Below are 12,544 nucleotides of genomic sequence, written 5' to 3'. Positions count from 1 at the left end.
TTATGGTAATGAGAGGCAGGATTTGAGCGAGCTCTTTGCACAGATATCTGCAGGCGGAGGGAGGAGACCAGCTCCACGCTCACTGTCACTTTCCATCTTTATCACCCGGCACTCGCTATCTCTGCTTCACTTCTTCTTCAAGCCTTTCTTTACTTATCAGTCTGCCACACTCCCTCCCGTGCCTCTCCCCATTCCTCCTCGAGCGCCCTACCGTTTTGAGAGCTCTCTCGATGTCGATGCCTTGGCTCCAGGGAACCGCAGGATTGGCCAGGCAGTCTCCGGCGCTGCCTCTCCGGGACACGTCCACGCGCTGGCGCCGCAGGTACCGGAACGCCTCCGCGATCACCAGGATGGCATCATGGGTCAGAGCTGAAGTGTACTGAGGGAGCAGAAACAGTGGCGAGACTCAACAAGCCACGAAAATCAGAGGGATCTCGCGTGGAAGTGTAGCCGCAGGAGGTCTTTCCAAAAAGTAGCACTACACATTTTTCATACTGAACATTTCTTCACTTGGAAAACATGGACATTCACTCCATTGCGCTTTATACTATGCATACAGAACATATCGTTGTAACGTCGTAGTTTAAAATACACAGTATTTTAAGAGTAATGGACTTCTGTTTTTTTGCTTGTTGTAGAGAATGATTATTTTAATTCCATTTTGGATCTTAAGCCAGATAAAGCCAATCTGATCTGGCTCAATATCAGGTCAGATTATATTGGACACAATCAATATAATCTTGTGATCTTGCTCTTCAAGCTGTTAGTGTGCGCTCTTTTATCAGTGAATACTCTGAGACTGCGGCAGAGGCGTGATATAGTGGTCATGACCTTTGCCAAAAAGTTTTACTGCTGTTTAAGTTGAAGATGAGTGCACTTGTGCAATACTTTATCACCTACACCTCATGTTATTTTGACCTTTTTACCGCAGCCGGCTGTTGACCACCGCACCATGACAAAATCTAATTACATGCCATTCAAAATCCATTTCTTTCTTGATCATTGTTTAATTAGATGTAAATTGAAGCTGTGTTATAACCTTGCCTTGCTCTGCCTATCAATATATCGATCGCTGGACGGGATGAAACACAAAGCTGTGAGAGCTGAGGGGTCGTAGGAGGAGAAGTGGAGAGTGACAAAGGCAAACAAAGGAAGTGAGAATGAGAAGTGATAGAGCTGACTTCAGAGAGACCAGGACTTGTATTCTGCATGCTCAATGAAAGGCTTCACAAGCAAAGCACCTTCAGAGGAGTGTTCCGGGCTTCAGGGAACTCTCTTTCATCGAGCCGCTCCCAGCGCTGCATAAACTGCTGTACAATGGGGTTCTCGGGGTTCACGATCTGAAACCCTGATATATTGGCTCCACCGGCGAAGACTTTGTCCAGGCTCACATTGGAAAATCCCTGGGATGAGACAAAAGAATTATGATGGGAAAGGAGGACTCAAGTAACTTGTAATGCTTTGAAGCTGCTTTAATACAATCAGAGGGTAAGCTCAGCAAATACAAGAAAGGTTGGAAACATTTATAGTGCACGTGTGCAACATGTGTGTGCACTTGAACTCAAGCTAGTTTCTCCCAAATGAAATGAAATTAAGTTTCAAGTCTTCTTTGAAATACCTTTGTGTGTCACATTATTTAAAACTAAAAGCTACATTACTGAGAATACACAGGTGTTCGGTGCGGTAAAGTGCTGCATGCAAGGAATTAATTGTTTCCATTAATTTCTCTTATTGTTTATTGTTTTATCCTGCACATATGTAAGTCTTTTGAATAGATCTCATTAGTTTTTAAATGGTAATAAATCATAAACATAAACCAATAATCATATTCCTCAATATTGTGATAATCCATGAATGCCTTTTCATGCAAGAGTATGTGTCATAAGTGTACCATTGATGTAAACACTGCTGTCAGAAGCAGGTCATTCATTCAAATATGAAAACACAATTGTCTAAATAACAGATATGTTGGGTTAGTCTATGTTTCAAACAAAAGTGTATAATCTGCTAATATTATATGTTGAAGGCATGTCCCATAACACGCAAGTGGAGCAAATCCAGTGCGTCCCATGGGACTGAGTGGGTTATTACTCACCAGATTGGCCAGAATGTAGTGGTAACCACGGCTGTTCTTCCCCAGGGCCACAACCTATGGCAGGAAAAACATCAATACAGTAAACCATCCATGGGAGAAGGGCAAGCTTTAAGACGCTACACACTATAACATATTCAGTTTGCATAGAGAGCTGTCCTGCTATCTCACAGTATTCTTCTGAAGTTCAAAACAAAGAAAAGGCCCCCGCTGAATATGCCAGCTTCATTAAAGAGGCCGATAATGAACTACGCAGCATATTTCAATATTCAGCTCGCTCGTAGCTCTAAATGCTGGGAGTCATGGGGCAACTGTTGGACAGGAGGTATAAAAATAAAATCAAAGAAAGTTACAGTGAGCCGATGTGAAGTGGAGCTCACTCTTCTTTGAAAATATCACACCTTCAGAGCATAACAGCATGTTTCAGCCCACGCAGCCTGCCTGAAAATAGTCGTCAGCATTCTAAGCATTTCTATAATTGTGGGGCTCACCATATGCTGCGTTTTACTCTGGATTTCTCTTTTGTTGTAAGTCCACAATTTATCCACTTGTCACATCTAAATTGGCTTGGCTTTGAGTCTATTACATGCTGGACATGCCCTTCAACTTGTCCTCACGACGCCTGTTATTTATGACTTTCCAGTGGGTGCGTTTCTGAATGGTTGCCATGCCGAATGTGTCAACCCGGTCTTGTTGTTTATTTTTGTTTTTATTTCATTTTCATCTGTGATCGCCAAACACAGGCTTACAGCAAAATCAACATGTTTGCGCAAGTTCTGGCTCAGTTTCAAATGTACACTGTCACTTTGTCGTCTGTTCACACATGTCTTACATATGTTTCTGCGGCTTTCTAATGAAGGAGCAAACAGTTATGAGCTGCTGATGATTCATATTCACTTGTCTCCTCTTTTGGACATTAGGGGGTGCCTAACAAATAGAACATCATGCCGTTTTTCCTCCCAGTCGTGGCACATGCGGGAAGCACAAACACATCAAGGCTTATTCATTCACGCTATCAAGCCGCTTCAGAGGGTCATCACTCTCTGACAGCCTCCTCGTCATTAAAGCTTTACTCTCGGAGCACCGCGGGGTGCACGGTGCCGGGAACAAACCAAAGAAAGGCAACTGAAAACAAAAAGAAAATGAGCTGATTATCATTCTGAACTAGCAGGAGTTTGGCTTTTAGGATCCATCAATCAGCGGCTAATGAGGAAGTGGGAAAAAAAATGCTATGCTAACAGATATCCTTCCAGCACTAAAGCAGCAGCAGCGTCTCGTAAGACAGTTTTAACGCCATGTGGTAGGAGAACATATATCAACAAATATCCTGAAGATGTTTTAAACAAATGATTGATTTCATATCACAAAATCTGAATAACGTCTTGAACTAGATTTGAATTTATGGTTTTATTTTGTTAATATGTTAGTGACAAAGACTTCTTCAGAGATGATTTAGGATATCTTATTTTAAAATACGCTGTTCTTTTGTGGAAAAATCAGTAATACGATTTACATTTCGCCTTGTTTTTTGACATTCAAAACTCAATAAATCAGGCTAGGAATTAGATATTAAAAATCCCTCTGAAAAAAAATCTTCAAAGTAGGTGCTACGACATGGAGATACTGTCGCCACAATGAGAGAAAAATGCCAGGACAAAAGGCCCTTGAAATTACGATTCCCTATATAAATATACGGAGAAACATTTTCATTCAATTCAAATTCAAATTCAAATGTGTTATTGTGATGATTAGGTATATTTTTGTTTCCATGTGAAAGCTTTTATGTTCAGAGACCAATTTGGCGCATTGTGTTGCCTTATGTACGAAATGTGCGAAATTTGTTTTTGCAGTGTCTCCCCTCAAAGGGACTAGATGCAAGTTGGCCATTTCATACTCACTACTGCCACCTCAGGTCATACGTGTAACTGCACCTTCTATATTAAGCTCGCGCATGACGGCAATACGGACCCGAAGTAACAACCTTTTGCAGGTGAATAGGTCTGGGCTCATTCTACACATTAGGACATTGCTGGAACATGTAGGGGGAGGAAAATACATAATTTAACATTTTCAAACTCTGTATAGTCCCTTTAAGCCCATACACTACCATGTCCAATCAGAAAACCCACAGCACCCCATGCTTTGGGCTACTAAATCCTATGTAAAGACCTAAATATATGTCTGATTCAGGCTAACACAGTCTATTAGTTCCTGACCTTCAAAGACTACAAGTCATCTAAATTTACTTTAGACCTTACCTTGACCAAACCTACCTCTCACTTGCTATCGCAGACAAAGTTCAGACCCCCACACAACTCCTAACCAACCTGCCAACATACAAGCTACAACCTCAGGACACAAAACAGCGTGGCAGCAATGACACTGAATTTTCTGGCACAAATTATCTCTTTAATTATCTGAGCCATCGGTTAATGCCAAACTACGTAACACAGGGCAGTCAGTGCATGCTGTCCCCAAGTCAGGGTTTTTCACCGACTCACTGACGCTGTTTAGAATAAAGCTCTGAAGGTCAAAAATGTTGTAGACATTGCTTCACAATGCAACACTGCTACCATACGTGAGGAAGGTTGCTAAGTAACTTGTTTACCTTAATAAATCCTTTCCATAGTCCCTCTGGGGGTAATACATGATGGGGGGTCTTTCATCTCCCCCTGGTGTCTCTGGCCAGAAAACCACCCTTGCAACTTCCCTGCCTCCGGGTCGGAGGCGCAATACACACAAATAGAATCACGAAGAAGAAGCTAGAAGGCTAACGGGCAAAGCTAACTGCGGGCTAGCGCCACTTTAGCAGTATTTACAGCCAAGTTTGAGTGAAAAAAAATTATCTACCATGGAGATCCGCCATCTTTGCAGCTGTTAGCATATATTTTCCATTGAGTAACAATAGCTAAAAACAGTATAAAAAGTGGAGAAAAAAAGCGGGCTTCCTCCGGAAGTGTCAGGACAATGGAAGTGCCGAGACAAAGCAAAAAGGTGAATAGAATCATGAAGAAGAAGCTAACACGCTACCGGTCAAAGCTAACAGCGGGCTAGTGCCACTTAAACAGTATTTACAGCCACGTTTGAGTGAAATAAAATATCTCCATTGTGTAATTGGATGTACAATATCCCCCTCTCTCTTTGTCTTTTCTGTCATCGTAATATTTACTCTCACGGACAATTAATGAGTAAAAAAATTCATCTAGAGGCATGAGTTACTTTCTGTTTTTTGCTTTTTCATAATGCCTTTCAGTGACTTGATAGCAATCTTTAATAGGACAGATAAGGTTTCTATCTGTTATATTTTTTTTTCTATTGAGATGCAACAATATTATTCAAGCAATACAATGCTACTGTGTGTGTGTGTGTGTGTGTGTAACTGTGCCTTGTCAGTATAAACAAGAAATGGAATCAAATCTCAGTTTGTGTTGGCCTCTTCACTTATGGAAATAAGTAGCTCAAAATTGCTCACAGCTGTAAGGAAAGGCTACATTTGAACAACCATGAATTGACTTGGCCATTCAGCAAGAAGACTGGAAAAAAATAGCAAAGGCTGAAATGAATACCTTTTGGTTGTTTTGTCAAATGTTTTTTGTGCTAGCTTACAGCGCTTATGCTAATGTTCACAATTCTGATTTGGTCCTGCACGGCCAGGCTGCCAGACTTAAAAAGACTATTGATTTTCTTGGTTTTCGGAAAATAAACAACGCTGCGTTTTCCTCCATACATGAATCCTGATATGCTTCATTAAAAAAAACGACGACAACACTTTTTTAACAACCTAAACCTCAGAACAATTTCGGTGCTTTAGATATGCGTTCTGTCCTTTCCTGGTCCATGTCTCCACCTATTGATTTATGTTGCCGTTAATTAATTGTTACGGCCAACATACAAACAAGTACAGGTCCACTTTACCAATTACCCTGTTTCCCATGACACCGAGGAGAAGAAAAGTGTGTGAGCTGTCAACCCTTTAAGTAATGTGGATCCTCATTGTATGCACTGTACTGTCTGGCACATTGATCCAGCGGGGCACGGATTCTCTCGCACCTTTGTTCTGCTGTTGAAGAAGTGCTCCTATATTTTTGCAGACAAGCCTGTACTTTAAAGGCTGATGAGGAGAGACAAGCATGGTGACCTTGACTTCACCCTCACTCAGACTGGGCGTGCTCGGCCTGCCAAACACAGGCCAAAATGTAAAAAAAAAGAAAAAAGACTACATATTTTCAGCGATCGCTTCAGGTTCAGTGTTCCTGTTCTTCCTCAGCTCACTCATGAATCCCAGAGTGTATAATCGGTCTAATTTATGGGTGTCTATAAAAAGTAAAAAAAGCTCTCTTAAACGACTAATCTTGACAAACAAACAAGTTGTTCCTCACTTTTCTTTTACTTTCTCTAAAAAACAGAAACAACAAAAACACACTTAAAATATGCTTACAGTATCAGTGACGGCGATGCTGCTGGTACAACCTATGCGAAAAACGGCTGATACGACGTTGTTGCATAAAATTCTCTGAAACATCACCAAAGGGTATACGTTACACTTAATTAATTGTTAATAATCGTTTCAATTAACTGATTAGATCTTCACTGTGGCTATCAAAGCAAGTGCCTCAGTGCAATTTCTCTCATATGAATTGTGCTTGCTTAATCGAATTACACAGGAAACCTACAGCAAAGTATAAAGTAAAAAATAATATACATGTATTTAGAAGTTGTTTATAAATCAATCCTTTGTTAAACAGAGCTTAATCAAGTAAATATATAACAACTTGAGAGTGTGGGATAGCGGCTTGATGAGATGTGGCTGCTTTGATCAGGAGGACTAGTGTTTCTGGCCCAGGGCTCTCGGTGCAAGTGCCGTCAGTGGAGCTCCCTCTAATTAACAGCCCAGTGCTGAGCAGAGGCTGAGATGCTTTTCTTGGCAGCCATGATCTGCTCTTAAAGATACAAGCGCTGGTCTTCATCCAAATAATGATGGTTTTAACAACACTCCAACCATGGTTACTTCCAGTGTTGGGCAAGTTAATTAAAAATTGTAATATATTCTATATTAGTGATTACAGCTCTGAAAATGTAGTATGTTTGCGTTACTGTTGCAAAAATGTAGCGTTACTTTGGGCAAAATATGAACTGAATACAGCAATAATGCCAAATAAAAGTCAGAGATTTCCTTTTCCTTCTCTTTCCCCATTCTCTTGTGTTTTGTTTTGACGACACCAGCGTCCAACTTGATCTGGCATGCTGCATTCTACTTGGGGAGAGTTTGGCATTTTTTTGTTCATACATTTAAATGCTCTTGTAACTCGAGTTACTTAAATTGTAATGAGTATATACCTGTGTTTTGTGTAAGTAATATGTTATATTCCTCAGTTACTGAAAAAAGTGATACATTTGTGTAGCTCATTACTTTTGTAATATGTTTCCCCCAACACCGGCTACTTCCAAGTGTAAGTTTGAAGGTGATGTTTCACCTGTTTTCACTGAAATGACCATTGAAAGACAGTCACTCCAATAAAGCGCGTGCCCCCTTACCAAAATGAGCTGAGCTAAAAGCAATTATGGTGCAGAAATAATAATAATAATTAAAAATACAGAGGGCTCGCTATATAGGTTTCAGCCTTTTGGGCTGAGTATGCAGTATTGATACCATAAATGCATTCATCAAAACTACTTGAATAAAACAAAACATGATGCCAAAAATGTCAGTGAAGCTTATGACTTTAGGTGACTTTACTGATGATTTTTTAATAGTTTTTTTATGCTGTGTTTTAAGTCCTAAGTCTTTTCTAACTCAATGTCCATTTTCCTCCAATGCATATTCTCTGTGGAGCAGCGTTAGCCTTTCTCTTGGTGGCTGAGGCAGGTCACATCTGCTCGCAGATAACGCCTTAATCCCTTTAATTCAATCTAAAGTAGGTAAATGGCCATTAGAAGCTGAGGTCGGTGGCGGGATTTTAAAGCTCTGTGTGTCATCAGCTTTTACAGAGAGCGAGACCAAATGTTCAGCTCCTTTCAGCTAATGCCAGATCAGAGGCATCATGTCACATTCCTCCTCTGGCCATCACAATATAAACAAACATGTATGCCAGCCAGGGTTACAGGCAAACACAGTCAAAGTAATTAGGGATGTTAATGCCAGAAGATGTTTCATGAATAAGACAGAAAATATACAAGTCCGTCAAATTGAGCAGATAAAATGCAAATCAGGCAATCATTTACCCAACAAGTTCAGAAATTACAATCTACAGCATTATTATTAACAAAGTCCACATTTTATAACAAAGCTTAAGCTCCTATGCTGAACACAGAACTGATTTAGTTGAAAGTGAAAGAAAGTATTTCAGTATTGAATTATTCAGACATTTTTAACATCCACAGATTACTCAACACATATTTGCTTGATAAAAAATATATATATTTTTTTTGTATGTGACACAATGCTTGAAAATGCACATAACAATGAGATGATATCAGGCCGGCAACAAAATCCTTGAGAAATCCCATGGCTTCGGTTTCCAATGGAATTAGAAAACCTTGTTTATATACAGCGGATATATGAGTCACACTCCTATTCTTTACCTCTGCCCTGAACACTGTCACGCTCAGATTTCCCCCCCTTTCCTCGGATTTAATAAAACATGTCCTGCTCCCTTCACAAGGAGCATAAGACTATATGTCGAAAGTCTCCATGGGAAGCAGATATGGCCACCCCTCATGCCTTCACACGCAGCACAATGTTCGAACAAATCCCCCAATGCACTCCTCATTTTCCCTGAATTCTTTTACAACTTATTGTTTTCCTTGCTGCATTAAATCGCGCCATTGTGTCAGGAAGAGTGCTCCGTCGCCTGTCTGTCTTTGAACAGCTTGCGTGCCCTGGGCCAGTCCCAATAGCAGTATTTTTTTTTTTTCTTCTTCTCCTGCCACGCTTTTCTTTACTCTAGTGATGAGCAGGTTGGTGCCTCTGAGCAGACTCCAGCGCACAAATCCCATGCGGAAAGGAGGCCAGCACACAGCATAAAGGCAAATAACAGTCTGCATGTGTGACAGTCTATTGTAATGTTGGTGTGACCGCGCATGTAGATGTGACCGATGGAAATGGGTGGATTCATGGAGTGCGAGACAATAACACTTGCATACATTTGCCATTTGTCTATAGGCAAAACTGTACACTACTTCTCTCTCGCAATGCATTACACAACTACATTGAGTCTATACTGAACAACCTGAAGAAATAAAGAAAAAAAAAAAAATCTTGTTTAGCCTTTGTTGAAAATATTGTGACTGTTAAATTTGTGCATTGTAATGACTGTTTACAGTGATAGATATGCATGGCTCTTTCAATTACCATATTTTCCGGACTATAAGTCGCTCTGGAGTATAAGTCGCACCAGCAAAAAAAAAAAGCATAATGAAGAAAAAAAATAATAAGTTGCTTCGGAGTATAAGTCGCACCAGCCAAAAAAAGCATAATGAAGAAAAAAAAACATAAGTTGCTCCGGAGTATAAGTTGCACCAGCCAAAAAAAAGCATAATGAAGAAAAAAAAAACACATGTCGCTCCGGAGTATAAGTCGCACTAGCCTTGGCAACTACCTGTGCATGGAGGTGTAACTGCACCGTTTACAAGCCTCGCCGGCAGCACGTTATTCAAGCACCCATTCGCAAACTCGTTCCTCTATCTGTGGCTCTAGCTTTTAGCCCGCGATTAGCTTTTTTTTTGTTTTCTTAATTGCAGTAAGATTAACCTCTGCTTTTCACCAGTCCCTCACAAGTTTGTCACTCACTCCATACTTTCTTCCTGCTGCTGGATTACCGTTTTTAAAATTTTGGTGGTACGGGAGTAGCAGATACTAGTGCACAAGCATATAGCGCCCTCTAGCGGCTGTCAGTATGAAAATAAGAAACATGTTAAATTATGAATTTTTATATATAAGTCGCACCTGAGTATAAGTCGCACCCCCAGCAAAACTATGAAAAGACAGTGCGACTTATAGTCCGGAAAATGCGGTACAGATGCTATTATGATGACTTTTGACAATTCAAAAGACAGAAAAGTTGGCATTGGTCCTAAAGCGCTGTGTGAGTGCTGGTTGGGCCTGGGAAGCATCTGGATGGGAGACCGTGAGAGAATACATACAGGAATACATAGAACAATAGCCTGTGTGTGAGGGTCTGTTAGTGTAAATGTGTGCAGCCACGCTTGTGTCAATCTGTTCTCCCCGGTGAAGTGCTTTGAGTGACTTGCGTCATGTGAAAAACACAATACAAATAAGATTCCCTCCAGTAATTCCACATCACTTGAAACCTACACATTTTAGTGAAAGGTTCAAACAGCCGATTTCAGTATATACTGTACTTTGTACTGATGGTCCGTTGAAACCCATCAGAGAAAGCAGAGCAGGAAGAGCTCCGCCTGTTATTGTGGGGAGGCAGAGGATGGCACTGGGTTAATTTATCTGCAGTGCGGTGTATTGATGGCACGTCCCAAGACCAATAAATCCTGAGTGGTTGTTACAACATAAAATGATAATGCCCCCAGTGTAGCATTCCAACACGGAATTTGTGTGGAGTCCGTGGACACAACTCAAAGCACAGAGCTCTTTTACAGCAGATGAAAGGCGGTCTGATGCAGCAGTATGCAAATCTCTCACTAGTGTGTTCTCGCGCATCATGGGGAGTGATAAATGCCGCTAATAAAGGTGACAGCTGAGTGTGCACATCGCCAGGACATGGCACCTTCAGTATCTTTTGTTTTATTGAAGCTTAACTTTGAAAATATCCGTCTTTCACCAGAACAACACCCCAAATGATTAAATAATTTTTAACACTTTAGCTTGCACTTTTGCTCTGAATATAAGACACTTACAGTACCTCTTGACTAAAAGAGAAATGTAGTAATGTAATGTAATGAAGTGGATATTTGATTTAAAAGCTTTAATAACAGCATTTTGATATTCACAAAAAAATAAACATAAATTATTATTTGAGCTTTTCATGTAACCAAGAAAGTCTTCAAAGATACAGCATCTGACCCCATAGGGACACTGTTGTATATGTTTTTTAGCAGTAGAGGAGCACCTGGAGGCTGTGACCATGGCGACACAGGCCTCCCTTTGATTACCCTTCTCTCCAGGTAATCCAGAATGTGTTATGTTTATATCATGGGACTAACCCGTATCTAAAGTAATGCATAAGAGGTGTCTGACACCTGGCTAAAGGCTGTGGATCATTTATGAGAAGCAGCTGAGATGATCTCCCTGTGTGTCAGTGTAAGTGTATCTGCAAATGAAAGCTCATCTATTCAGGATAACTCTCCACTCCACCGACTTCATTGCTTGGTATTAAGACATTTATTCTGCGCTCTGGAATTGCTCTGAGTGAAATCATAAAACTAAGCCAGTGGAGCCTATTCTCATTTCCCCCAGCCATCAGCGCCTCTATCTGTCCTGCCTTATGACACTCTCTCGACAGCCAATGACCTTGACAGATTGAAGGCCCGTTTCAACATTGTGACACTATGGCACGAGGCTTAGTTTAAAATGGTCCTTTCTCACCCGAGATGAGACTCGATCTGTCCACAATCAGTGCTTAATAGAGAGGCAGCGGCAGGTAGGAGCAGCAGGGGTCCCCGCTGCTGACACCGACTGCCATTTTCTGCTGTGATTACCCACACAGGAGACAGGCCAGTGTTTATTTAATAAATGTTACAGCCCACTGCGTGGTGAAGTCCAGCATACTGTCTGCAATGGGACGCCCATTTTGGAAGGAGAGAGCTATATATACCGCTATTCTATACCTATAGCCAAAACATCATTACCCCCTGCCTTTTTTATAATACACAACGATCAACAATATGAGGCCAATCAGTGAAGCTTATTCTTCTCATCATCATCATGCTTTAATGCTGTTTCCTCATAGAAAAAAAACTTTCATTGACGCATGTTTGAGTGATTTTTCATATGCCGTCAGTCACCTGCTGTTTTCATGAGGCAGTGCTCTGCAGTATTTTGTATGACCAGACGGCTTCACCTGGCTTGCGATAATTTTTGCACTCACATTGCCTCCAGAATGAAGTATATCATGCAAACAAATGAAAGCTATTTATTTCAACTGCATCCCTTCCTTTTAATTTAAGGAGAGGGAATGTCCGGGCATACTGACGATCGGATATTATGGCCAATCTATCCGTTTTCTGTACATGTTTTATTTTATACACTTTGGAAACCATTAGGATCATTAATGTCCTGCTTTTAAGTAGTGCTCATCTATTTCACCACAGCACTCACTCCCCATATCCATCATTTATGGCAAAATGAATATCGACCACTACATAACATCTTTTTAGAAGGTTTAGAAGAAAAAACTATCTAATAATAATGAATGCTGTCAACATTATGCAACACATTCATGTTGCAGTAGCAAATTCTCATTCTCATCAAGATTATTT

At 40.7% G+C, this 12,544-nt stretch overlaps 1 protein-coding gene across 4 annotated transcripts in view; it reads right to left on the bottom strand.

Annotated features, from left to right (window-relative positions):
* LOC306963248 (glutamate receptor 3) overlaps positions 1 to 12,544 on the bottom strand; it is a 102,429-nt gene that overhangs the window by 29,104 nt on the left and 60,781 nt on the right. For all 4 annotated transcript variants that reach the window (XR_013792898.1, XM_079556763.1, XM_079556761.1 and 1 more), the window contains exons 5-7: positions 2,096 to 2,149; positions 1,242 to 1,403; positions 212 to 379 (exon numbers count right to left, since the gene is read on the bottom strand). Coding sequence is in view for 3 of the 4 variants with exons in the window: in XM_079556763.1 (XP_079412889.1) it covers positions 212 to 379; positions 1,242 to 1,403; positions 2,096 to 2,149 (384 nt within the window). In the remaining variant the exon portion in view is untranslated. The remainder of the gene's footprint in view (positions 1 to 211; positions 380 to 1,241; positions 1,404 to 2,095; positions 2,150 to 12,544) is intronic.

This window comes from Gobius niger, assembly GCF_951799975.1.
Source record: "Gobius niger genome assembly, chromosome: 5".
Lineage (NCBI taxonomy): Eukaryota > Metazoa > Chordata > Actinopteri > Gobiiformes > Gobiidae > Gobius > Gobius niger.
This window is presented reverse-complemented; position numbering and strand designations above follow the sequence as displayed.